This window comes from Acomys minous (assembly GCF_964271855.1).
Source record: "Acomys minous genome assembly, chromosome: 7".
NCBI lineage: Eukaryota > Metazoa > Chordata > Mammalia > Rodentia > Muridae > Acomys > Acomys minous.
The window spans coordinates 73,034,981-73,060,296 of NC_140488.1; the positions used below are offsets into that span (position 1 = coordinate 73,034,981).

Below are 25,316 nucleotides of genomic sequence, written 5' to 3' on the forward strand. Positions count from 1 at the left end.
GATCACTGTGAGTTCAAGGCCAGCCTAGTCTACTAAGTGTGTCCAGGACAGCCAAGATGACAGAAAGAAAACCTGTATCGAAAAAAAAAACCAAAAGAAAAATGAAAAATGAAAAAAGAAAAGAAAGCTCAGTTTTTATTTCATGCCAGTAAGAACAGTGTGCCTTTGGTAAATTATCATTTGATAATCTTCTTATTTTTATTTTTCCATTCCTGATCAAATGAGAGGCATTTGTTAGTCTAATTACAAGTTAGTTTGGATTGGATGACTGTGCTATCTGTGAATTCTCATCTCTCTTTATTCAAGAGGACTCTCCTGTATGAATCCAAGCTTTATCAATCTTGATGATATTCACAGCTTTTCTTCTAGTATGAAAAAAACATTTCCTCACCATAGAATATAATGGGTTTCCATTCTGAGGTCAATATATCTTTAAAATATACAGGGTGATGGGCACCAGGACATGGTGGCACATACCATTAAACCCAGCACTCAGGTGGCAGAGGCAGGTGGATCTCCATGAGTTCAAGGTCAACCTGGTCTATAAAGTAAGTCCAGGACAGCCAGATCTCTGTTACACAAAAAAAATCTGTCTTGGAAAAAAGAGCACTCTCTCTCTCTCTCTCTCTCTCTCTCTCTCTCTCTCTGTGTGTGTGTGTGTGTGTGTGTGTGTGTGTGTGTGTGCGTGTGTGTGTGTGTGTGTATGTTGATTTAATTCAGTGGTTTTTCCCACTACCCAGTGTCTCTCCGTGGGTGTTGTTCCTTCCTCAATAGCACTCAACAAATTTAAAGCTAATAAAGCAATAAGTAATCTATCCATGAGGGTCTGTTTATTAAGCATATCTTCTAAAGTGCACTTAGATCTTTCTATAACTGTGTGTCCTGTAGGATTCTGTGGTATACCTGTAATTTCCTTCATATTGTAAGATGCATAAAACTGTCTCATTTTACTAGAGACATATGCAGGAGGATTGTGAGCCTTCATTTGTACAGGTATGCCCATAATAGCCATAACCTGTAATAAATGTGTAATTGCAGAATCAGCCTTTCAGAACTCAGAGCAGTTGCACATTGAAGTCCTAAGTATGTTATCTATGGTATGGTACACATACTTTAATTTTACAAACTCTGCAAAAGGAAACACATCCATCTGCCATTTTCATTTCTTTTTTTTTAAATTTCTTTATTAGTTGATTCAGATTACATCTCAATTGTTGCTCCATCCCTTGTGTCCTCCTGTTCCTCCCTCCCTCCTACTCTCACCCTATTTCCCTCCTCTACGCCTATGACCAAGGGGGCCCTCCTCCCCACTATATTTTCATAGGCTATCAAGTCTCATCCTGGGAGCCTGCTTATCCTTTCTCTGACTACCACCAGGCCTCCCCTCCAAGGGGAGGTGGTCAAATATGGGGCACCAGAGTTCATGTCAGAGTCAGTCCTTGCTCTCCACATAACTGGTGAGAATGTCCTGTCCATTGGGTAGATCAGAGTAGGCATTCAATGTTTATTACTTGTATTGCCCTTGGACGGTGGAGGAGTTTGGGCAGACTTTAGGTTACCTTCTGACTGTAATGACGTTTTGCTATAAACAAAGAACAACTAGGGCATTGCCTTATAATTGTTTTGGCTGGATGCCAAGTAATACAGAAAAATCTTTCTTCAAGCTTTTGTTGTTAACATGATGCTTCTCATGAAATTCTAGAGCTTCTAATACATTTCCTATTAAAAGGTGGTTAATTTAATCACTACCTTGCGCTAGAAGGCCTAGTAGACGTGTATGGCATCTGGTATGCGTGGTCAAATGTCCTGCAACAATATACTCACATTGCTTCATCTCCTCTGCTTCTGGTATGAGTTGAAGTTCCACCTAGCCATTTAAGGGTTTCAACCCCTTCCATTCAATTACTTTGGCATACATCTTCTAAGGACTGTGTTGTATTCCCAAGGCAACACAATGACGTGTCCTCACCAAGAAAATGTGTTAAATACAAGTATCATGTAGGTTGCCAGACAGTCCAAATACTCCCACCTGCCCAATTACATTAATTTTTATATACTACTCCTTCTTTGATTTTTTAAAGTAATTTTTATATTATGATGCAAAGGACCATGCTAGTTGTGGAATGTAACACTTGTTCTTTGTTTACTCTTTCATAATACTATAATGAAGCATCAATTTAATTACAGGGAGTCGGTTAGGAGTGATTGCATGTTCTCCAATCATGTCAGTCTGTTAAAAAGTAATTCCAGAGCCTGTATGTAAAGTGAACTGAGTACAACCTAGCCTGACCTACACTTGCACACTGTTTCCTTGGATTTCATTACAATTTAGCCTCTGAAAGTTCTGTCCTCATACCCACACGAGTAAAATTTTTTCAGTACACTAAAATACTGGGTGAAGGAAGGTAATGGCTTATAACAAATAAGAAACTGTTTGAAAACAATGAACAAGATTACACCTAAGACGGCCTAATGGTAAAGGTCTATAAGCTCGTGTACTCAGGAGAATGAAGCAGGAGGTGGCAAACTCCAGACCTACATGGGATCCATCGTGAATTCCTGGCTTGCTTGTCCAATTTAACTATAGTGTATGGTACCATGAAGTGTAAAGGTGTGCGGATCTTGCTCTGCGTTACAGTGCTTGTCTTGCATGAACCTCATCTAATTTTAGCCACCGGTACCAAAAAGGCCAAAGATGGCATACTGAAAAACACCCCTAAATACACCTTTAACACCATTGGGCATGACATGGCCTACAAATAAGTAGTAAAACACACTGGGTTTTTTATCATAAGTAGTAGTGGTGGGCCTTAACTGTACGGTACTCCAAGAGAAATGGTGGAGACACATTAGAAAAATAAAGCACACAGAGTTTCTGTGATGTGAAAGCAAATTTGAAGCTATCATCTTCTTTTCCACAAAATTATGATAGAATATGCTCTCTGAAGCATGAACATTACTAGTAGGAATTCTTTTAGTCTGTTGAGGAGGTTGGTTTTGTTAAAATCCTGCCAAAGCCACACACATCTGCCTGAAGGAAATTATATTCACTTTGGCATATTCTTTCTTCTGTATATGACTTTTATTTCAGGTTTCAGGGAAGAGAGGCCATATAGGAGTTGTCTAATAGAAATATTAGTAGAAACTTGTTAAATATTAGGAATCAATAATTGTGTCCTCCCATGACCTCATGATGTGTCTATCAATTGCCCAGTCAGTGTGTTTGCAGCATTAGCACATGCGAAAGTGCAAACTGTGGCAGCTGCTCTTAGCATGATAGGATAGTTAATTTTAATCACCCACTTGATTATATTAAGAAGTGCCTAAGATACCGATAGGCACAGCCATGTATGTCTCCAGAGAGGTTTCACTGAGGATGGATGGCCTGGGGTGACACACTCTTTTTAAAAATGGGACATAGGAGAAAGTCAGCTGGGAGGTCGTCTCTTTTCTCCACCCACAGGTCAGTGCCACAGACCAGGTTTTTCCCACTGTCAGGCATCACAGAGTGTATCCCTTCGAACTCGGAGCCAAAATAAACTGTTATTTCCTTAGGTAGTTTTTGTCAGGTATTTCATGACAATTAACAACAACATATACAACAAGAAAACCCCCTTGTCTCCGTAAGACTACTGGCTCATCATATCTGAGGCTGTACACTGAGAGGCTATGACTACCCAGCGCCCTTGCCCAGCCACTTGGGTGCCTTGACCTTCTCTCCTCAGAACTTCTGAAATCCAGCTCCAACTCCAATTCACACTGAGGAGGAGGATGCTGTTATATACAGGCTATCTAGTGATTCAGGAAAGACACATAAAGACTCCAGTGAACTCATACTTGTGGTTAAGAGAAACGTGCCAGCATCAATAAGAGGCCAGGAGCTGGGGTGGGTGGGTTCTGTCCCCAGGCATTGGTTTTCTTCTGTCCAAGGGCTAGCATTTCCCTCATCTCTACAGCAAATTCTGTACCTTCCTCTCAGTTCTTTTGAGGTTAACTATTGTGAGACCTAGCTCTGCCCTTATGCAAGTGCCTACATGTGAACACCACTGAAAGCACAGGAGCACACAGCTCTGCTCAGAAGAACATCTCAACAACACCGTAGCTCATGAAAGAGCAGAGTATGATGTGCCTCATATCTCCAGCACCCCAAGGTGTCATACCTAGTAAATGTTCGAAAGATCGTTTAGGGGGATCATTTTAGGAGCCTATATCACATTCACTCAGGTGTTTAAAATTATGTTGAGTTAAAGTTATTGTTTAATAAAGGAAAAGTGAGGGAAATTATCATGGCCAGGGCTTTCCTACAAGAATACCAAGAGGAACTCTCAAAAGACACTAGAGGGGCTGGAGAGATGCCTGAGCAGTTAGGCACACGAACTGTTCTTCTAGAGAATGCAGATTCAATTCCAGCTATTAAAGGCTGCCCTTGGCGGGTATATTTGTCCTTGTACCCAGTCCTTTCTTACCTACCATAAATGGACCAGTTTGCTTCATTTTGTGCTCCTCGCCACGCTGTTGAAGTGTAGGTTAGAAAACCCATACTAAAAGTGACTTGCAGATTAGTATCGGGGGCACAGAACAGATCCCACAGCAGAGATTCATTCCTGGGCATCTCTACAGATAGTTTGCTCACCTTAACAAAATGTAAGAGGCTCCACTTACCATACCCAGCCTCAGCCATCATGACCTCAAACATAAGTAGCAAGGCTGAGAAAAAGAAATGTCCAGTATCCTCCTGCCTATACTCTTTGCACCATGGTCAGTGGCACAGAAAGAGCTGTTCATGTTGCCTTCCATAAACAGCACAGAAGACGTTCACATCAGGAACTGGCTAGATTGTTCAAAGTTTAAGAGCACTTCCTGCTCTTGAAGAGGGCCCAGTTAAGTTCCCAGAACCCAAGTGGCAGCGCCTCATCATATGGAACTCCAATGCCAGGGGCTCTGACTCCCTCTCTGCAGGCACCAGACCTGCATGCATTTTGATCTCCTGCTCTCTCTCCCTCCCTCACCCCGCCTCTCTCTCTCTCTCTCTCTCTCTCTCTCTCTCTCTCTCTCTCTCTCTCTCTCTCTCTCTCTCACACACACACACACACACACACACACACACACACACACACAGTTATGTAAAATCAAAATAATGTGAAAAGAAAATCGGACCACAGTAAACCTGTTGTAGTAACTCATGCTTGTAATCCCAACTTTTCTCAAGGTTCACAATTTTTAGGCCCATCTATGCCATGTCAATGTGTGAAGAATATTCACTAGAAAGTACAGTTTACTCTAGCTTTCTCTAGTAATACAAGGTCCATTCACCATTAAAATTTTCCTATAATTACTTATTCTTTATGTGTGCGCATAGTCTATCTGCATGTATGCATGTATACTATGTGCCTGGTGCCTGCAGAAGTCAAAGGAGGGCATCATTTTCACTGGAGCTGAAGTTGCAGTCAGTTGTGTTCTGCTATGTGGGTTCTGGGGAATGAACCCAGAACTCCTGTAAGGGCGACCAGTGCTCATAACCACTGAGCTGTCACTCCAGCTCCTATTTAGACATTTAAGTACCACACATGAAACTGGCCTGAGGGTGCGTTCCTGTAATAGCATCACTCAGGAAACTGTAGGAAATGATCAGCATAGGCCGTAGGGCACACTGGGCTTGATTGTGAGCCCATGGACCGCCCCAGCTCTACAGTGCTATGAGTTCAAAAGTACAGAGGTCCTGTCCTAAGCAGAAGACACTGTCTTATCCTGGTCTTTCCTGACTTTAGGTCTCACAATCTTCCTGCCTCTTCTTTCACAAAGGTCCTTGAGACTTGGAGGTGTGTGGGTAGGGCATATGATACAGATATCCCAATTATTCCTCAACACTCCACAAACACTTGTTTTTTGTACTTAGAACTATTAGGATTTGCTTAGTTCACAGCATTCCACTGAACAAAAATAATTGCTGGACCATCTCCCTTTAAGATGTTACATAATAATTGATATAAGAAATACTTCACAATCTTCAGGGACACCAACCCCCGAAAGTTAGAACCTACTTTAAAGGCAATTATGCCACAAAATTTGAAAATCTCAGGGAAATCGACAATTTTCTCCACCAATTCCATTTGCTAAAATTGAATCAACATCCGATAAACAAATTAAATAGCCCTATTTCACCTATAGAAATAGAAGCAACCATTGATAGTCTCCCAGCCAAAAAAAAAAAAAAAGCCCAGGACCAGATGGCTTCAGCACAGGATTCTACCAGAGGAGCTAATACCAATTCTATTCAAGCTATTCCAAAAGATAGAAATGGACGGAACATTATCAAATTCCTTCTATGAGGCCATAGTCACGGTGATACCTAAACCCCACAAAGTCCCAACTAAAAAAGAGAATCTCAGACTAATTTCTCTTGTGAACATTGAAGCAAAAATACTCAATAAAATACTCACAAAACGAATACAACTGCACATCAAAGACATCATTCACCATGACTAGGTAGGCTTCATTCTAGGCATGCAGGGATGGTTTAACCTATGGAAATCCATCAATGAAATCCACCATAGAAACAAACTGAAAGAAAAACCCATATGATCATCTACTTAGACACAGAAAAAGCATTTGACAAAATCCAGCACCCATTCATGTTTAAAGTTCTGGAGAAATCAGGAATACAAGGCACTTATCTAAACATGATAAAGGCTATATTCAGCAAACCAATATCCAACATTAAAGTAAATGGAGAGATACTCAAGGAAATCCCTCTAAAATCGGGGACCAGACAAGGCTGCCCTCTGTCCCCATATCTCTTCAATATAGTTCTTGAAGTTCTAGCCAGAGCAATAAGATATTAAAAGGAGATCAGGGGGATCCAAATGGGAAAGGAAGAAGTCAAATTACCCCTATTTACAGATGATATGATAGTGTATATAAAGGACCCCCAAAATTCCACCAGAGAACTCCTACAGCTGATAAACACCTTCAGCAAATTGGCAAGATACAAAATTAACTAAAAAAAGTCAGTAGCTTTCCTATATACAAATGACAAACAGGCAGAAGAAGAAATTAGGAAAACTATTCCCTCCACGATAGCCACAAGCTATATAAAATATCTAGGAGTAACTCTAACCAAGCAAGTGAAGGACTTATTTGAAAAGAAAAACTTTATACCTCTGAAGAAAGAGATTGAAGATGACATCAGAAGATGGAGGAATTTACCTTGTTCATGGATCAGGAGAATTAGCATAATAAAAATCGCCATCTTACCAAAAGCAATATACAGATTCAACGCAATCCCTATCAAAATACCCACAAAATACTTTGAAGATATTGAAAGATCAATTCTCAAATTCATATGGAGAAATAAAAAGCCCAGAATAGCAAAAACAACTTACACAATAAACGATCCTACGGAGGAATCTCCATACCTAATCTCAAGCTGTACTACAGAGCAACAGTAATTAAAACAGCATGGTCCTGGCAAAGCAATAGACTGGGGGATCAATGGAATCGAATTGAAGACCCAGAGATGAATCCACACACATTTGCTCACTTGATTTTTGACAAAGAAGCCAAATCTATTCAATGGAAAAACGATAGCATCTTCAACAAATGGTGCTGGTCTAACTGGATGTTTACATGTAGAAAGATGCAATTTGTCATCATGAGCAAAACTCAAGTCGAAGTGGATTAAAGACCTCAACTTAAAACCAGAGACCTTAATTCAGTTAGAGGGAAAAGTGGGGAAGAGCCTGGAACACATAGGCACAGTAGACAACTTCCTGAACAGAACAGTAACTGCCCAGGCCTTAAGGTCAACGATTAATAAATGGGACCTCATGAGGCTGAGAAGCTTCTGTAAGGCAGGAAACACTGTCAAGAGAACAAAGCCACAGCCTACAGACTGGGAAAAGATCTTCACCAACCCTACATCTGACACAGGTCTAATATCCAAAATATATAAAGAACTCAAGAAATTAAACACCACAAAACCAAACAGCCTAATTGTGAAATGGGGCTCAGAACTAAACAGAGAATTTTCAACAGAGGAATATCAAATGGTTGAGAAACACTTAAAGAAATGCTCGTCCTCGCTAGTCATCAGAGATGTGCAAATCAAAACGACACTGAGATTCCATCTTACACCCATCAGAATGGCTAAGATCAAAAACTCAAGTGACACCACATGTTGGCGAGGATGTGGAGAGAGAGGAACACTCCTTCATTGCTGGTGGGAATGCAAACTAGTACAACCACTTTGGAAAGCTATCTGGCGCTTTCTCAGAAAAATGGTAATAGGGCTTCCTCAAGACCCAGCTATCCCACTCCTTGGAATATACACAGGAAATGCCCTCCCACACAACAGGGAAATATGCACAACCATGTTCATACCTGCTTTATTCAAAATAGCCAGAACATGGAAACAGCCTAAGTGTCCCTCAATAGAAGAATAGACTAAGAAACTGTGGTACATTTACGCTATGGAATACTACTCAGCTGTTAAAAACAAGGAAGTCTGAAATTTGTGGACAAATGGACTGAACTAGAAATCATCATAATGAGTGAGTTCACCCAGAAGCAAAAAGAGACAAACAGTATATACTCACTTATATTAAGACACTAGTCCAAGGGATACGTCCCATGAAAAACTTTACTTACCAGGAAAGTGGGTCAGAGGAGAGGACATCCTATTGAGACTTTAGGTGAGAGTAGCATGGAAGAACAGGGAAATTGAAGGATCCACAGAGTCCTGGAAACCTACAAGAAGAACTTTATGACAGTCAGATCTGGGTCCTGGTGTCCTCCTCAAACTAAGGCAGCAGCCAAGGAGAAATAGGCAGTAAACTTCGAACCCCTACCCAGAACTAACTGATGAACAGGATATTCTCCACCACTGAGTGGAGAGTGAGATCTGACTCTCACATGAACTCTGGTGTCCCTTTTCTGACCATGTCCCCTGGATGGGGAGGCCTGGCGGCACTCAGAGAAGGATAGCAAGTTACCAAGAAGAGGCTCGTTATTCTAAGAGCATATATAGGGGGAGGAGGTCTCCCTCAATCACAGACATAGGGGAGGGGAGAAGTGGGAAAGTGGGAGGGAGGGAAGGATAGGAGAATACAAGGGAAGGACTAACAATTTAGGTGTAATATGAATAAATTAATTAGAAATGAAAAAAACAATGAATTTTTAAAAAGCCAGAGGCAGCACTGCAAAGACTCTATGATAATTGTATTAGGGAATGACACAGCAAAAAACAAGATGCCTTCAAGGAAAAACTTTCAAACAAACAACTGTCAATTGGCTCCAATATCTCCCAAAAGAGGTAACTGAAAATGAATCACAGATCTAAGTGTAAACTGCTAAACCTGAAACCCTATGTCTGTTCCCTTGTGACTGTCCTGCACACTGAAGAAGCTCCGAGGCTCCAAAATACTTTGCATCAACCACCGGAAGCAGACACACAGGAGCAGGTATGTGCATGACCTGCGGAGCGCAAACCCCTCAGAGGAAAGCTGGTGACCTGTCCTCCAGGCCTCAGGGCGCCATGCCCAGCATGTACTCGAGGAATCATGTGGAAGCTGAGCCTCCTGAGAGCCACAAGAAACACCATAGTCCTAACCAAATGGGGTGACCGCAGGCAGGACTCCTGAGCAGTTTTGTGTGTGGAAACCCTGCCGAACAGGCACTCACCGAGAGACCGAAGACCTCTGCATTTTTACTTCAGACAGCAGAACTTGCGCTCAGGCTGCTGCCCTGCACAGAGTGAAGATGAAAAGCCAAGCCAAGAAAGAAGGAGAGTTCCGAGGGGCGGGAGTTGGGAAGCAGGCCACACTCCAGAAATGTATCCACTGGTTGAGCACAGTGTGCTGGCCTGAAGCCCGGAGGAGCCATAGGCACAGGCAATAGGTTAGAGGCATAAGGGGCGGGGTTTAGGGCTATGGAGAGGTTGGGCCCCACACTCTGCACCCAGCATAGGTGGCAGCTCAGCTGATTTGGGCAAAGGAGTCCTGGAGTAGGGTGCCACTGGTGACACCACACACGTTCTTGGAAGCATGGTCTTCATCCCCTTCTTTCCTCCTTCTGGGTTGGTAAGTGTCATTTCCATGGGTCTGGAACACCCTCCAGGGGCAGCTGGGTTCGCTCATGGCAGGTCTCCCTCTACCCCAGCCTGTGCACCTCTACCTGCAGTGCAGGTTCACATCGTAGTACACAAATCAGGTAGCTGGCAACAGCCATAATGGAACTGCTGCCTTAACCCTCTTTCTGAGACTGGGGGAAACGCATGGTACTCCCATGAAGGTGGTGTCTTTGCTCACACCATGGAGAAAGCATGCTATGGGCCAAGAGAAACCAGCAACTCTGCTCCTCCAAGAAGGTCCTGGAAGGGCCGCTTCCAGAGAACGCTGGCACGTGTGTCCAGCTTCTTCAGGTGAGGGCTCTGAGCCAGCCCCTCCCTCTCTCATCTCTCACAGCAAGCCTGGCTGTCTCCCTTGCTCTCCCCCAGGCAGCACCCAAGCCCTCCTCTCAGTTCCCGCAGGGCTTTTAGGGTCCACTTGTCTCTCTGTTTCCTCCTTAGGAGAGGACGCCAGACTCGCTGAGGCTGAGATCCCAGGAGCCCTGGACATGGGGCCATGGACAGTGAGCAAGGCCTTCTGCTACCCAGGTCCCTGTTCTCCCAAGAATCTTGTTCGATGAGATTGAAATAAACGCTGGCAAACATTACAGTGTTTTGGCTTCCTGATATTTCCTTCACATTCCATACTGACATCAACTTAAGGAGAGCCTGGAGAGTGTTTTGCTGAAAGGGACAGGGTGTCTTGGAGAGGAGAGCAAGCATCTTTCTGAGTACTCTACAGGGAATCATGAGCCCTCCTTGAGGCAATGATGCTTGCTATGTCGGGGGCATTTGTTGCAATGCAGTCTCCACTCAAGAGTGTTTCTTCTCACAGCTGCCAGCTCTGACCCCCATTCTGCCATACAGTGAGGAGGGGAGACTTGCAAGTTCCCTCCCCTTGTAGTCTAAGCAGGCTTCACAGCTGAACATCTTGAGCCACGGTGATGAAGAGGTGGGAGAGGGCCACCTACACAAAGAATGTAAGGACCCTCCTAAAAGGGCTTTAGTCTTCACAGTACCCAGGCATCCACGGCTCCTCAAAAAAGAGGACCCCCAAGAGACAACCTTGTCTCCAACTACACAAGGTTGTTCTCCCTGTGATAAGTGGTTTCTGTCTTCTTAGGGTGTCCTTGGAAGGTACTGCAACATAGTTTCCTCGTGGTAAGGCTGCAAGGGAGGACTGGGCACAGCTGATTCTTTACCAGAGAGGAAGGGGGTAGTCTCCAGGCAGTTTTATTGGACGATGAAATGCATTTTACCTACAAGAACACACAAACAGGACATAGAAAAACACAACTACTCCTCTTGTCTATAGTAACCCAGTCTCCTGTACAAGTCAAAATGAAGGAATGAAGAGGAAAAAGGGAAAAGCTTGGCAGCACCATCTGTGAGAAACCATTGTCCTTTCTTGTTTAGCAGGGAGGGTCTTTTCAGAGGAGGCTGTGGTGGACAGGCAGACAGCAGCATTTCAAGTCCCAAGCCCCTTTTTTCTATTCCCCTAGGACAGCCAAGGTGGGACCCACAGGCCGAGAACAGTCGGGCCTGTGTTGGTTATGTTTTTCATTGTTTTCAAAAATAGCTCACAGAGTATACATTTAGGTTCCCAGTATAAAAGGTACAACCTTCCTGGAGGGGAGTTTGTGACAGAGTTCACTCTGCCTGGAACAGGCAACGGAGACTCCACCACTGGGGAAAATTGAACACATGGAGCAGGGGACAGTGGCATTTCTTTTTTCCTTTTTATTCAATGATGGAACCCAGTCCTGGCAATGATACCATCCACACTCATAGGGAGCCATCTCCCCTCAAGAAAATGGTTCTGGAACCCTCCTCATAGACAGACATATCCAGACATACACCTCCTGGTTGACTAAAATGCAGTCAGAGCCACAGTACAGATTAACCATCACCAAGTCGCTAATCCTAGTATGACTTAGATGAATCCCTTCTCTGTGGCACATCTGTGGCCTGAGCACCATCTCTCCTCACCAGTCCTCTGTCTACTGACTTCGGCTTTGCCCTACTTGGTTTCTATTACTCTGAATAACACCAGTTACCTCAAGCAAGCGAAGAGAAAAGGTACAGTTTCTCCCCTCAGCTTAGGGCCCTGAGATTTATTGCAGACAGGCAGGAACTCAAGGCTGGGACTGACACAGAGCCCTTGGGGAACTGCTGCTTACTGCCTCGCTCCATGGCTTGCTTGGCCTAATTTCTTACATAACACAAGGCTACTTGCCTAGAGATGGCAGTGCCCCAGTGGGCTGAACCCTACATCATGAATTGTTAATCAAGAAAATACGCATGCCAGTCAGGTGGAAAGAGTTCCTCAATTGGGGTTTCCTCTTCTCAGATGACCATAGCTGTGTCAGGCTGACAAAAAAAAAAAATTCACTAAGCCGAATTCGGTTGGGAATCAGAGCTCTATGCAATAACTTCTCCAATCCCAGTCGAACCTCACATCCAAGACTCAGCTACAGCGACCTTAAGAGGATTGGACATTTCAAGTCCCAGTGGCTAAACAGTGTACCCAGGGGTTATGGCTCGTGCTAGCGAGCGTGCGTGCCTGCCTGCGTGCACGCGTGCGAGTTGTGATTAAGCAGTGAATGTCTACTGATATATTTGCTGAAAATGGTTGCACTGAGTAGCTGCACGAAGAACCTTGAAGCAGAGGAGGACTGACCCACGAGGAGCCTTCACATCAGCTCCACTTCTCAGACACAGACCCGTCCTTTCTGCACAACACTCTTCAGGCACAGACGAACCGGTTCTGCCCAACACTCCACAGGCTGACTCCAACCATGGCCATAGAAGAACTATCTGCCCACCGCCCGCAAGATGCTCGCTGCTACCACTCAGCACTACTCCGACACTGTGTCTAACAAATGATGTGCCTCTGATGCTGACCTTACCTCCTGCTACAGTCACCTATCACAGTCTCTCTAGACCAACGATTCCCAACCTGTGGGAGGAGAGCCCCACCGGGTTGCATGCCAGATATCCTGTGTATCAGATACTTACATTACAAATCACAGCAGTAGCAAATTGCAACTATGGGGTGGCAGCGAAACAATGTTACGGTTGGGAGTCACCACAGCATGAAGAATTGTAGTAAAGCGTCATGGCATTAGGAAGGTAGAGGACCACTGCTCTAGGCTTTGATGGACCTGTCTCTTGCCTCCCACTCTGCTCGGAGCTGCAGAGTCACCGCTCCATAGGGGCAGAGACTAGCCTATGCTACTCTGCACTCACCCGAGATTCTCTGCACACTCACCAATAACACTGCTACTCTCCTAGCCTGGGAACCAGCCATGGCCCAGTACAAGTGTTGGCTCTCCTTATGGCTCAGAGCTTGTGGCATTTGATCCCTGGGTTCTCATAGCTGTGTCGATGTGTCCCCCTCCCACCGAGCTTTCTCAAAGACAGCTTGAAATGAAAGTTGTGTGCTATTAGGGTGAGAAACACAAGAATGTGAAACAAGGACCATCAAGCTATACAGCACATCGATCGCCCCCACCCCAGCTTAAGTGGAGACGGCACTGAAGATCTTCCACTTTGCATGCTTCAAGTATACAGGGAAGTCCTAAACAAATAAACATTGAACATGTGTGTTGGATATAGACTGACATTTACAATTTTGTATCATAGAGGAACCAAATAGTAGACAGTATTGGTTGTACAAATAACTTACAAACGGCTAACACAGCCTCTTTATTATGAAGTTCATAGATCACATAAAGTACGTATACAACCCATAAATACATATAGAAGAAACCACGACCACTAATATGCCCACCCTGGTTTCCATAGGTACTGCACAAGTTGGCACTCCCACTAGCCACAGCTGAGTACTCCCTTTGCTCCACAATCTCATCAGCATGAGCTGACACCACCCCCACCACCACGCTCAAAACCACCACATAACAGAAATTAACAAAAACTTTTCACTGATAAATTGGAACATCAGTGGTCTAAATTACCCAAAAAACAGACACGGAGTATCAGAATGCATGCAAAATAAGGATCCAACTTTCTGCTGCATCCAAGAAACATACCTCAATACCAAGGATTGATACCACCTCAGGTTAAAGGATGAAAAAAAGGAATTCCAAGCAAATAGATCCAAGATGCAAGATTGTGTAGACATTTTAGTATCGGACAACAAAAGACTTCGAACCAAAAGGTATTCAAAGATATGAGGAAAGGCACAACATAATCATGGAAAAATCCATTACGAGGAAAGACACGACAATAATCATCAAGGAAAAATGATTCCATCAAGGGAAAATTGTAATTCTTAGCATATTGGGACCAACCAGAAGGGCACCTAATTGTAAAAGAATCACTTCAGTAGCTTAAATCACATATTGACCATCACACACCTATGGGGCTGGAGAATGAACTGCACTTAACATAATAAAAGCACCACTAAAGTGAAGCTTTTGCTTTACCAAGATAATTGATGCTGGTCAGATGGGACTGGAAAAGCATCTGTGATGCAGACGGGACATCTTCAGGGATTATGCTCTTCAGGGCCTGCACACCGAAGCTGTGGTCCAGAGGGTGCCTAGGCTGAATTCCATGCTGACAGCCCAGCTTGGTAAGGTATAACAGTCTCTATTGGGAGAGAGTGTTTGAAGGTGTGAAGGAGTCATTCCAAGTGGCTGTGGCTTGGAACGTGTGGCATGATCAGAGTCCCAGAGGGGAGACCATTGCGCAAGGTGCAATCACTTACAGTGAAGACCTGAGCAGTACCTCCCACCAATGATTGATTGTTTGTTCACATGCACAAGGTTGGTCACGAATGGAAAATTCTCTTGTGTCCACATTCAAGTATTAAGTACAGTAATGCCTGGGTACAAACACAACTAAAAACAAATGCAAACACTGGCCTACCAACCCACTCAGAAGCCCTCTGACAGACAGGCCCTATTAAATTAAGCAATGCTGTTCACAGAAGATACACCAAAAAGCAAGAGCTTTCAAGGGGACAAGGGAGAGGGTAAAGGAACATAGCATATGAGCCAAGGAACTGACCCCACAGTATGAAGAGCCTGAAAGCTTAGTAAACGCCCTAAGGCCTCTAAAGCACATTGAACTGTTTCAGGCCTGAACCGCACAGGCTATCAATGACTTGCTGTTTGAACAAGCCTGCACCCCCTCCTCTGGGCACTTAAGCTTAAGAGGAAGGTGCAGGAGGTGGGGGGAGCCAGCTGCTGGATCCCAAGGTATCTCAAGCATGGGCTGGGAGGCTTCACTGTTCTAACTCACGCAAGACCTGAAAGCAGAAAGGATGGGATCAAAACCACCTAATGAACACAAATCCCTTCCCAGACTCTCCTCGCTTCTCCACTCTCTCCTACAATTGATGACTTGTCACTGACACCAGTGGACAGACTTGTTTTTGTCTGAATTCCCCATCTCCAGACTCACCTTCCCTGATTTCTCCATCCAGGACACCAGTCTATGGTGCTGAAGTTCATGGTCTCTAAATATAACCTTCCTGATATCAGAACATTTCCTAGGCTTCCCACTACCCACTGCTTCTGGCCTAGTGCCAGGATGTGTGTGTGTATGTGTGTGTGTGTGTGTGTGTGTGTGTGTGTGTGTGTGTGTGTGTTCATGTGCTTTAGTGCAAGCACAGTGGTGTTTACAATTAGGTTGGTCAGGAAACATTAAGAAGCCCTAGCTTAGGTTTCACCTCCCACCCTTGCCAAACCCCTGTAATCAGCCACCTCTCCAGTTTTATTCTGCACCTTCCCTTCCAGCAGTTCTGTCCAGCGTGGCTTCCTGCTACATTCCCTGGGCCCCATCTGCCTCCTGGCCCAATAGTCACTGGCCTTGCTTTCCAGACTTATGAGAGAGGTTGAATTCCCTTCTCAGATCACAGAGCCCTAGCCCTCTGGGTGGGCCATTTTATGATTTGATGGCAAAACACACCTTGAGAAGGAATCCAGCCTGCACATCTGAACGGAAATCCCCCTGAAATCAGAGGCATGCAATAAACCCACCACCAGAGTGTGCAGTAGACTGCAGACACTGGCCTGGGCAGGGAATCCAGAAGCCAGATTTACTTCTTCCTGCCCTGCAGCAAATCCCTGCAACACCTAGGGGCATCAGTCTCTTCCTCTCTCCTGACACCAGGACCCCAGCCTGTTAGTTACTGCTGAGCACAAAACTCGACAAGCCACGTATCTGCTGCATGATCCCCATGTGCCCTCCCTGAAGTCAGATTCAGATGTCTGGGGTACCCAGCCCCAAAGTCAATCCAACCACCAACTAAGCCCGTGTGCCCAGCAAAGACCAACTTAGCACAGTGCTTCTACTCTCCCAAGCATCTCCATCCCATGCTCCTTTGCAACAGGCCAGCTACCTGGTTATCTGTGGGTCGAGCGCCGGGTCCAAGAAGAGTTCTTCAGAGTCAACAAGGCCTCGGCAGCCTCCAGTATCTCCTGACGCTCTGAGGCAGCAGAAACTGAGGCACTGGGGCCCTGCAAAGGAACAGGTGTGAGGAGAATAGGAGCCCTCTATTCGATACCTCTTCTCAGAAGCACATGTGCCCCCCACCCAGTGCCCTGCTGACTCCACTGCCCACTACCAAGGCCTAGGCCGACTTGTCTACACAGCCACTTAGCTCCCGCCTCCCCAGTTTCCAGAAGCCTCACTTCTCCAGGGACCTGCAGCTCCAGTGGATGACGCTCTGTGCTAGGACTTGGCAGGAGCTTCACCCTTGAGTATCTGGAAACAAGAGGTGAGGGGATTAAGCACTGAGGTGTGTAGGTAGAACCTGTAGAGAGAGACTGGCGGGGTTTTTGCAATACCAGAACGTGGGAATCCACTGGGCAGTGGAGAGCTCAGACCCCACGGCTTGGACACACACTCTGTCCTTCTCACTCGGCTTTCCTTGACATAACATCCGCTCACACCCTGACAGTCATCTCTATAGTGTCTGTTTTTGTTGTTGTTGTTTGTTTGTTTGTTTTGAAGAGGACATCAGGGAACCACAGGTGTCTGCATTTGAAACTGCAAAGTCCCTGGAGAGATTCGGGTCTCATGGACTGGGTCCTGCCAGCTCTTTACCAGCCACCACACATCATGAAAGGAAGCCTGAAGCACTCCCAGGAGGGTTTCTCTGTTGTCCTCTGGACTTTCCCCTGGGCCTCTGTGGCCGTCTCTGCCGTGACACTAGGTTTCATTGGGACCTTCTGTCTCACCCATCTGTTGGGATGCAGAGAAACAGTGTGCGTGTGCGGAAGGCCTACTGTGTGCTGGAAGGCCTTGCTCTGGTACTCTTTACAGTGCGACAGGTGTACAATATGTTTTGCCAAAATGTCCTCTAGGAAGTGGATGCTTGGAAACATAAAGTCACCGGTACCAAGTCTCGGAGGCATGGACCACCAAAGCAGGAGAGAACCCTGTGTTTGCCCCTCGGTCTGAGTGTCAGCCTTCTCCCTGCCCTCTCCTCCTCCTCCTCCTTCTTCCCAGACCATCCTCCTGCTGCTCCTATGGCACCGAGCACAGGGTTGGACGCACATGGACAAATGACACAGACAGCTCCAAGTCCCTCTCTACTCACATGTTGGGAAAGGCCAAAGCCCCATGTAGCCCCATGGAAGGAGAAACCATCATTTTCTGCTCTGAGGCTGCTGCCCTGTAGGGCAGAGGTGAACGTGGTGGGGGCCAGTAGAATAGCTGGGAGCTCTCCTGTAGAGACAGAGATCACAGGTGGGGATTGGGTTCCAGGCCAGCCGGGAAGGGAGGATGACGCATGGGCAAATCACACCCTGATGGCAGGAGCCCAGAATGTCAGTGCTCCCAAGACACCCGCAGAAGCCTCCCTCCGTCTTAACATGCTCTCTCGCCACTGAGAAGACTGAGGCCCAAGGAGAAGGGATGTTTCCCACGTCAGCACACGGCCACGTGATGAACTGTTAGAGGTGGGAGCCCTGACTTTAAGACTCAGCTGAGAGGGGTCTTGAACGCTGCCAAATACAAACAGTCAAAACTCAAGGAATCTAACATTTACATAATTCCTGACTGTGTCACGGTTCTTCTTGGTATAAGTAGTTGATTCTGTATATCTGTAGTAATATAAATGTATATGTAGAAAATTTAAAAATATAGTGGAAAAAAAAGAGAAAAAGAGGACAGTCGTCTCGACAGTAACTGGTGGGGGCCCCCCACTCCGACTCAAGTAACAGACTCTCCTTACCCGCTGGGTTCTTGCAGGGTGCAGGTCTTCAGGCTGGCCCCCAGTGTTCTCCCAAGCTGTAAAAGACAAAGAATTGCTCCCTGTTGGCTGCCCACTTGCCTCATCTGACCATTCACCAACATTCTGAGTAGTCACCGCCACAGAACTCTCCAAAGCCACAACCCATTCCGCCCCCCAGCCACCCCCCAACTGCAAGGCCTCTGCTTCCCGCACTCAGCTGCCACCTACCATTGATATACGATGTCACTCTGTACTGGGCCCCATTGAGGTCCACGGTGTACTCTTCCAAGGTCACACAGAGTACAATTCTGTGACAAGGCTGGTCACAGAGTTACTAGTGCTGTGCTTCCCTCCACCTACACTAAGGCGCCCTCCCTAGCCAAGAATACTCACTGTGAGTTTTTGCACAGGTAGAGGACATGTTGCCCTGTCTGGCAGATTTGCAGGGGACACTCGCTCTTGGTAGTCCAGTCTGGCGTCTCTTTAGAGGTGCACCACGCACCCTCTTCTCTGAACTCGGTGCAGGCAGAGCTACACTGTGATCCCTACAGTAGGGGTTTGAGGGACTCCTGCTGGTCATGTGCAAGGGTGGGGCCTGGCCCCCCTCCCATGCCAACAGGCCCCACCCACGAGGACACAGCACAACTGGGGTACCAGCAGACCCGAGAGCGGGAGGACTGGGCTTCTCACATGGCTTGGGTCCGGCTGCCCCAACTGTGACCTCTGACAGAGAGATTTCCAGGTCGTCTGAGGCCTGGTTTGATTCCTGGTGCTGCTCCAGTTGTGTTCCCCATGCTCGCTTCTGAGGAGGAGGGCAAGCAGTAGAAACTCGGCTTGGCTTTTGCCTCCATGATTCTGGAATGGAGAGCAGAAACACCACTGTATCCCAATGGCCCCAAAGTAACTGGTCTTTCTGACAAGCAAGAAAGGAAGGGAGAAAGGAAGGAAGGAAGAACATAAAATCCCACCCCCAAAAATAATAACCACCCTAACTGAAACTGAAACCGAAACCCAAACCCAAAGAAAACCAAGCAAGGAAACAGGCAAACAAACAAACAAAGAAAGAAACACAGAAAAAGCTTCCTCTGGCAAGTAGACTCTTCTTCTCCAGCATGCTCACCACGAGTTTGTCCTCTCACAGTTTCCTTCAGCCTTCATCGCCCTATCTTATTCACACAGTCTCCATCCTTCCCATGTGGTCGCTCTCACCCACCGCCTCCCCACAGCCACCTCTTGCCCTTGGCTCCATTCTGCCATCAGTCGGCTCAGACTCGGGACACACACCCCGTTTCCAGGCCTACTCCAGCAGCCCTGCGCCTCGAGCCACAATCACGCCAAAGCCTGGACACCTTGGCAGCTGACTTCTGGGCGTCCCGCATTCATTCGCTCCCCACATGGGAAAAACACACACCAACTATTCAGGAGTGACATGGATGACCAGTGTTCAATTACCCCTTCACCCTCCAATCAAGGTTTCTTCATGCCTTAATCTTAAGTATCCCCTCGCTCCACTTTTCAACGGATTACACTTTTGTCCCCACTCACACCCCTGCACCCCTCCCAGGAAATCCTCTTGCTCTTCTGAAGACAGTGGACACACGAGTCATACCTAAAAACCCACCACACAGGAAACTGTTTCGAGCAAACAGTATTTCCGCGAATTCCATCCACATCTCTCCCTGTTCCATTCTTTGCCCTTTCATTCCTTCCCAGCATCCTACACGTGGCAGATGTTTGTTGAAGCCCATGCTGAGTACCGAGTACTGGGCCCTGGCATCGCCCAAATACCGTGTCCGGCCGACTCACCTGCCCATTGGCTCCAAGCCAGGCCGCTCACCCGCCCTCTCCTCTCCTCAAACCCACCCATTCCCTCCCGGTTGTCCGCTAATGTCCCACAGTGGGCTCCACACTTTGTCTGCTGCGACCGTGCCGAGTGCGGCTTCTTCTCTTCCCTCACACCCGATGCCTACCTCAACTGCTGCCTGGCAGGTCCCAGACCGGCGAGCAACCTGGGGATGTGCATTCTCAGAAGGGTTTGGGGCGGGGCCCGAGGCGGCTGGGAAGGGCCTGGAGGGGCCGAAAGGCTGCGGGGGGTCGAGGGGTGCTCCTCCTGGTTGCTTCCCATCTCTGGCAGGCGTCGCCTAAAGAGGCCTGAAAACGAAGGAAACGGGCACCTGAGCAGGTAGAGGGAAGAGGAAAGGCACAGAAAAATAGGAAGGACCTGTCCCACATCAGTGCCACCCGTGGTTACGCCCAGGTACCAGGCCTTCAGGATCAGCGAGTTGAGGCGCCTGAGAGAAGCCTAGGCTCGCGGCTGTTCCTCAAGCCTTCTCAGGGCTTCCGGCTTGGCCCGAGGCTCTACTTCCTGCCTTGCCACAAAGGCCAATGAGCTTCCAGTGTTCGTCCGTCCGGCAGAATGGCGGCCCCTAGTGGCCGCTCGGAGACCCGCTGCTGCACTCAAGCTGTGGTGGTGCTGGTAACTGCTGCTCACTTCAGGAGGGCCACCTTTACCACAGGAGGGACGAATTGAGCTTTGCACCCTCTGGTCACGGGCCCGCAAACTGCCTCCGTTTGAGTGCGAAACAACGTGGGGTGTGGGTGCATACAGCTTCAGTAGATCGGGTCGCCGAGCTGCTCTAATTTGTCTCTTCGAACTCCAGCGTGAGATTTCGGCATGGGCCACCATCTGTCCTCACATCGTCTTTTCTCATTCTGAGGCCATCTTAAAACCCCAGAGAATACTTGCCGATGTCTGGCAAGGGCTTCAACTTGTTGGAGTCTACATCTAACCTTTTTGTTTTCTGTTCTAGGAATAAATCCCTCCATATTTCTGCTAGCCGCATACTCCCTGCCTCCTCTGTCTTTATTGTGTAAGTAAAAAAAATTTTTTTTTACTCCGTAGTGTCAGCTAGGAAACACTCCCTCAGACAAACATGTGACTTCCCGGCCCCTTGTCTTTTGTCCTTCTACCTATATGTGAGAATCTGCATGCTAACTCTTCTGAATTCACTTCTGTTTACCATGCTGCCGTCAAACTTAGAGATCCACCCCCCTCTGCTTTTCAAGTGAGCCCTGGCATTAGTTACCCTTGACACCAGGACGCCTGCCTTCTCTAGTCCCCAGGTACTGTAATTTAGAATGCTGAACAGAGCTCTCAGCAAGCAAGGGGGTTCAAAACATTTGCGCCACAAAAACGGCGGCAATCCAGGGAGCCACCACCAGGGGGCGCAAATCTCAGTATTCTTCTCGCGGAAGACACTGGATGCTGGGTCACCTAGAGGTCAGCAAGGGTCACAGAGCAGCCACAAGGTGGCTGGGAAGGATGTGTGAGGGGAGTAAATTTGGAAGGTCATTGGTCCAGAAGAGGGTGCTGCAAGGAGAGAGAGAGAGAGAGAGAGAGAGAGAGAGAGAGAGAGAGAGAGAGAGAGAGAGAGAGAGAGAGAGAGAGAGAGAGAGAGAGAGAGAGAGATGGAGAAAGCAGCTCTGGCAGCTCACTGGCAGGAGCCTCAGCTGGCAGGGGAAGGAGCTGCATCTTCCCTCAGAAGCCCACTGCTTCATCCTGATTGGCTGGACTCTGGGGTGACTAGAGGCTGGCTTCAAGAAAAACAAACTAGGTTCCAAGTCCTCTTATCCCTGCCCCCTTCACCTGGGCTCTCCCAATCTTACAGCATTCGGCCTCCTCTGGCAAGTCTAAAGGGGTGAGGCCAGAGAGGCAGACGCTGCCATGATGTAGCCTGCCCCCTGACTGAACCTTTCGCCAGGGTTCCCAGCTTCAGCACCCCAGGGGGAAGCTTCTGCTACTTATGGCTCAGGTGGGGCAGGGAGGGATGACTGAGTTTCCAGAGGAGAATCTCTGGTCTTGAACTGCTAGAGCGTGACATGCACAAGAAGGGCCAATCAAAGCGTGGAAGAAGCTGAGCTCAGGTGCCATGGGTGCGCTGAGGAGGAGCATTTGGAGGTTGGCCAAAGGCTGTATATAGCAGAAGGCATGGGTTTTCATGACAGCAGAGAGTGTATTGTTTTGACTTCATTTTTATTTCTTGTTCAATGGGGTTTTGCCTACCTGTCTCTGTGTGTGTGCGGGGGGGGGGGGTGTCAGAAACCCTGGAGCTGGAGTTACAGAGGCTTGTGAGCTGCCATGTGGGTGCTGGGATTGAAAATGCATCGACTGGGAGAGCACCCAGTGCTCTTAAGCTCTGAGCAAAGTCTACAGCCCACAGTGATAGTATTTTGTACTGAGAAAAACAACCTGCGGAGGAACTATCTCCTGGCTGGCACAGGGCGTAGTGTTTCATTCTGGTCAAAAAAGTTGAAGAGGGATGTGTTCTGTTTCGTACTGGTCTTCTGACTTCAACTGATATAGGAGACTGACCAGAGCAATAAAGAATGTCAGTCTAACTTGCTCCCTGAGAAACTGTAGTTTGCTTTGACAGCATAACATCCATGGACTCAGAACCAATCAGAGGTCAAGTGCATTTCAAACTCTTTGATCCCAAGAAATGGCAGAGTTGTGCATTCCTCTCATGAGTGCCATACCTATAGGAGAGAGGTCAGGCCTCCTGTAGGTGTGCCTAACACGAGCCCGTCCATCCCCTACTCTAGGGAATCTGGTGGGGCCTTGACTGCTGTGAATTCATGGAAGAAGTGTAGGCTACACAGAGACAGAGGCACCGTCCTTGAGGCCAGAGAGAGACTATGGCTGAAGACCCCAAATCTCCTGTGAACGCTGAAGAGAGTTCCACCACATCAGATGTTGTGGGTCAGTGTGTCTGGCTAGGGGTTTGGTGTCACTTTGGGTGCAGTAATCCTAAGTGTTTCTGTCACCAGTCATGCCATCGATTAGAAATGTGGCCTTAGGCAATACTTCTCAGGACCTGAATCTGTCCAGGTATAAGATGCCCATTCTGTGTCAAGCATCCCACGTACACATAAAACGGAGACTTTGTGGAGGGGGTACGGTAAAGATTGGCAGGGGCAGGAGTCCTCAAATGGAGTGGGTGCTTTCAGGAGACTACGGTGGGAAGGGATGCTCACACCATCTCTGCATGGTCTCTTCCAGATGAGCAACAGGATCTTCATTACCAGCCTGAAGTCCTGCCTCACACAGTTCCCCCAGAGGTAAGGAAAATGTGCAGGTCCAGAGAGAGTCCACGCCAGCAGTCACCATCCGTACCGTTTCAACTGGGTCCTAAAGCCTTTGTCTCTAGACAAATTCCTGTGTTGGGAAAGTCACTTCCCTTTGGGTCTTAGTATGTTCTGACCTAAAAGGAAAACCTAAAGCGTGGTATTGTTCGGTCATCAAGTTTTGGAAAGCTCTGTAATTCTTTATGCATATCTCCGGTTTTGGAAACATTCCTATCCCTTCTCTCTGGAGTGTCCGACCTGATATTGAACAAGGATGTGTGCTCTTGCAGGAAATCATCCAAGGGCCACTGCTCCACTGCCCCCCAGCCTTTTCACCTATGATCTTCAGTCATCGAATGCCCATTCCTTTCTCATGTGATCCTTGGCATCCCATGTTTATTCCCTGTCTGTGAGTACAACAAAGCCCACAGGGCCAGCTCTGGCTTACTGTCCTGTGTGAGAAATCACGTTATTAGTACGATAAGGTTAGGAGAGAAAGAAGGAAGACCATGTGGGTGGCGGAGGACACAGAGCAAGAGGAGAAAGAAGGAAGGAAGGGAAGGAAGTAGGGAGGAAGGAAACAAGGAAGGAAGTAGAGAAGAAAGAAGGAAGGAAAAAAATGACAGGGGAATAGCAGAGCAACGTTGCAGCCAGACTTGCAAAGACACAGACCTCTGGGCTTTCCTGTATTCTGTATGGCATACTTGGAAAAGTATCACTGTGAGCTTTTCCCTCAGTGCAGGCGGTTGCGGAGACTAGTCTGCACAGCAGCATTAAGGAGGACAGGCACAATGCGCACAGCACACAGCTGGCTCCCAGTGCGCTGAGACTATTCCTGCACCCAGAGTGAGTGGGCATGGGAGGAGGCTCTGCAGAAATCTGGAGGCATAACTGGACCTGCCAGAGAGGCCCCGGGGAGTGTTGCAGGCCAACAGAGAACGTGTCCCGTCAGGAAGAGCATGGGCCAAGTGGAGGCCAGAGCCGGTCTCTGAGAGGACCACGGTCCCATCTTCCCTGCTGCTTTCCAGATTAGAACAGTTCTTGGTCACCTTTCTGTACCCGGGGAGGAAAGAGTTCAGAAAAGGTGGTTCCTAGAGAAGTGATGTGGAAGGTGACTCTGAGAAGCAGTGATACAGAAATCAGAACAATTCCAGTTCTACCACATTGGTGTCATTGGTCCTGCTATCCTCAGATATTCCCCTCCCCCAGGCTGACCTTGCAGAGCACCCAGCTCTCCCTGTGAGCTTGCAGGGGTTGTCAGCAGTGCCTTTAGTGTCCATGTTTCCTCTCCTCACGTTGTCAGGTTGTCTTCTGTGGTCATGCATCCCTGCGGCTGCATTGCCCGGTCAGTACGGCCAGCACAGCTCCTGGTAAATGACTGGGGGTGATGTCCTGGGAGAGGGTGGGCTTTGGGAAGCGCTAGAGCTGGTTGTCTGGTGGGGCGGAATGATGGCTGAAGGGTCCACTGTCATCAAGGATGGAGGTATGGTTTGTCATAATTCCTTCTCTCACAACCCCTTTCTGCAGGTCCCCACCATCAGTTCCCAGGACTCTCAAAGTACCAACGTGGGAAGAGACAGCACACCCCAGATCAATGACATCTCCAACCAGAACCCTGCGAACCCTGCAGTCCACTCTAGGGCCCCAGACATCTCAAACCAGGGCAGCTTTTCTGCTGAGGTAGACAGGCAGAGGGTCATGGATGCTGCCGAGGCTCTCCTGATTCTGCACAACTCCCCTCCAGCGTGGCAAGAGACTTGTAGGACAGCAGGTTGGTGGCTGCTTGGATGAGGGACATGGAGTGGATAGACTGGGAAAACTGAAGGGCTTATGCTGAGAGAGAGGTAGCTAGAGCTGGTGGTTTCCTGCACGTGTCAGCTA

At 47.4% G+C, this 25,316-nt stretch overlaps 1 protein-coding gene and 3 long non-coding RNA genes across 4 annotated transcripts in view; 2 read left to right on the top strand and 2 right to left on the bottom strand.

Moving 5' to 3' along the window:
* Positions 1 to 10,683, top strand: part of LOC311601214 (uncharacterized protein) — a gene marked incomplete at its 3' end in the record, with an annotated part of 30,442 nt that extends 19,759 nt beyond the window's left edge. Inside the window, exon 7 of the mRNA XM_084788608.1 lies at positions 10,565 to 10,683. Within this exon, the coding sequence (XP_084644734.1) occupies positions 10,565 to 10,683 (119 nt within the window). The remainder of the gene's footprint in view (positions 1 to 10,564) is intronic.
* Positions 10,684 to 18,314: 7,631 nt separating this feature from the next.
* On the bottom strand, positions 18,315 to 19,030 carry LOC311601731. Its single transcript, XR_014780639.1, has 3 exons — positions 19,002 to 19,030; positions 18,705 to 18,856; positions 18,315 to 18,367 (listed from the first exon to the last, which is right to left on the bottom strand). It is a non-coding gene; the product is annotated as an uncharacterized lncRNA (long non-coding RNA).
* A 33-nt stretch (positions 19,031 to 19,063) lies between these two features.
* On the bottom strand, positions 19,064 to 20,642 carry LOC311601801. Its single transcript, XR_014780656.1, has 3 exons — positions 20,573 to 20,642; positions 20,282 to 20,462; positions 19,064 to 19,166 (listed from the first exon to the last, which is right to left on the bottom strand). It is a non-coding gene; the product is annotated as an uncharacterized lncRNA (long non-coding RNA).
* A 2,376-nt stretch (positions 20,643 to 23,018) lies between these two features.
* LOC311602114 lies at positions 23,019 to 24,782 on the top strand. The gene is made up of 4 exons (XR_014780684.1): positions 23,019 to 23,070; positions 23,371 to 23,429; positions 23,726 to 23,844; positions 24,739 to 24,782. It is a non-coding gene; the product is annotated as an uncharacterized lncRNA (long non-coding RNA).
* Positions 24,783 to 25,316: the final 534 nt, after the last annotated feature.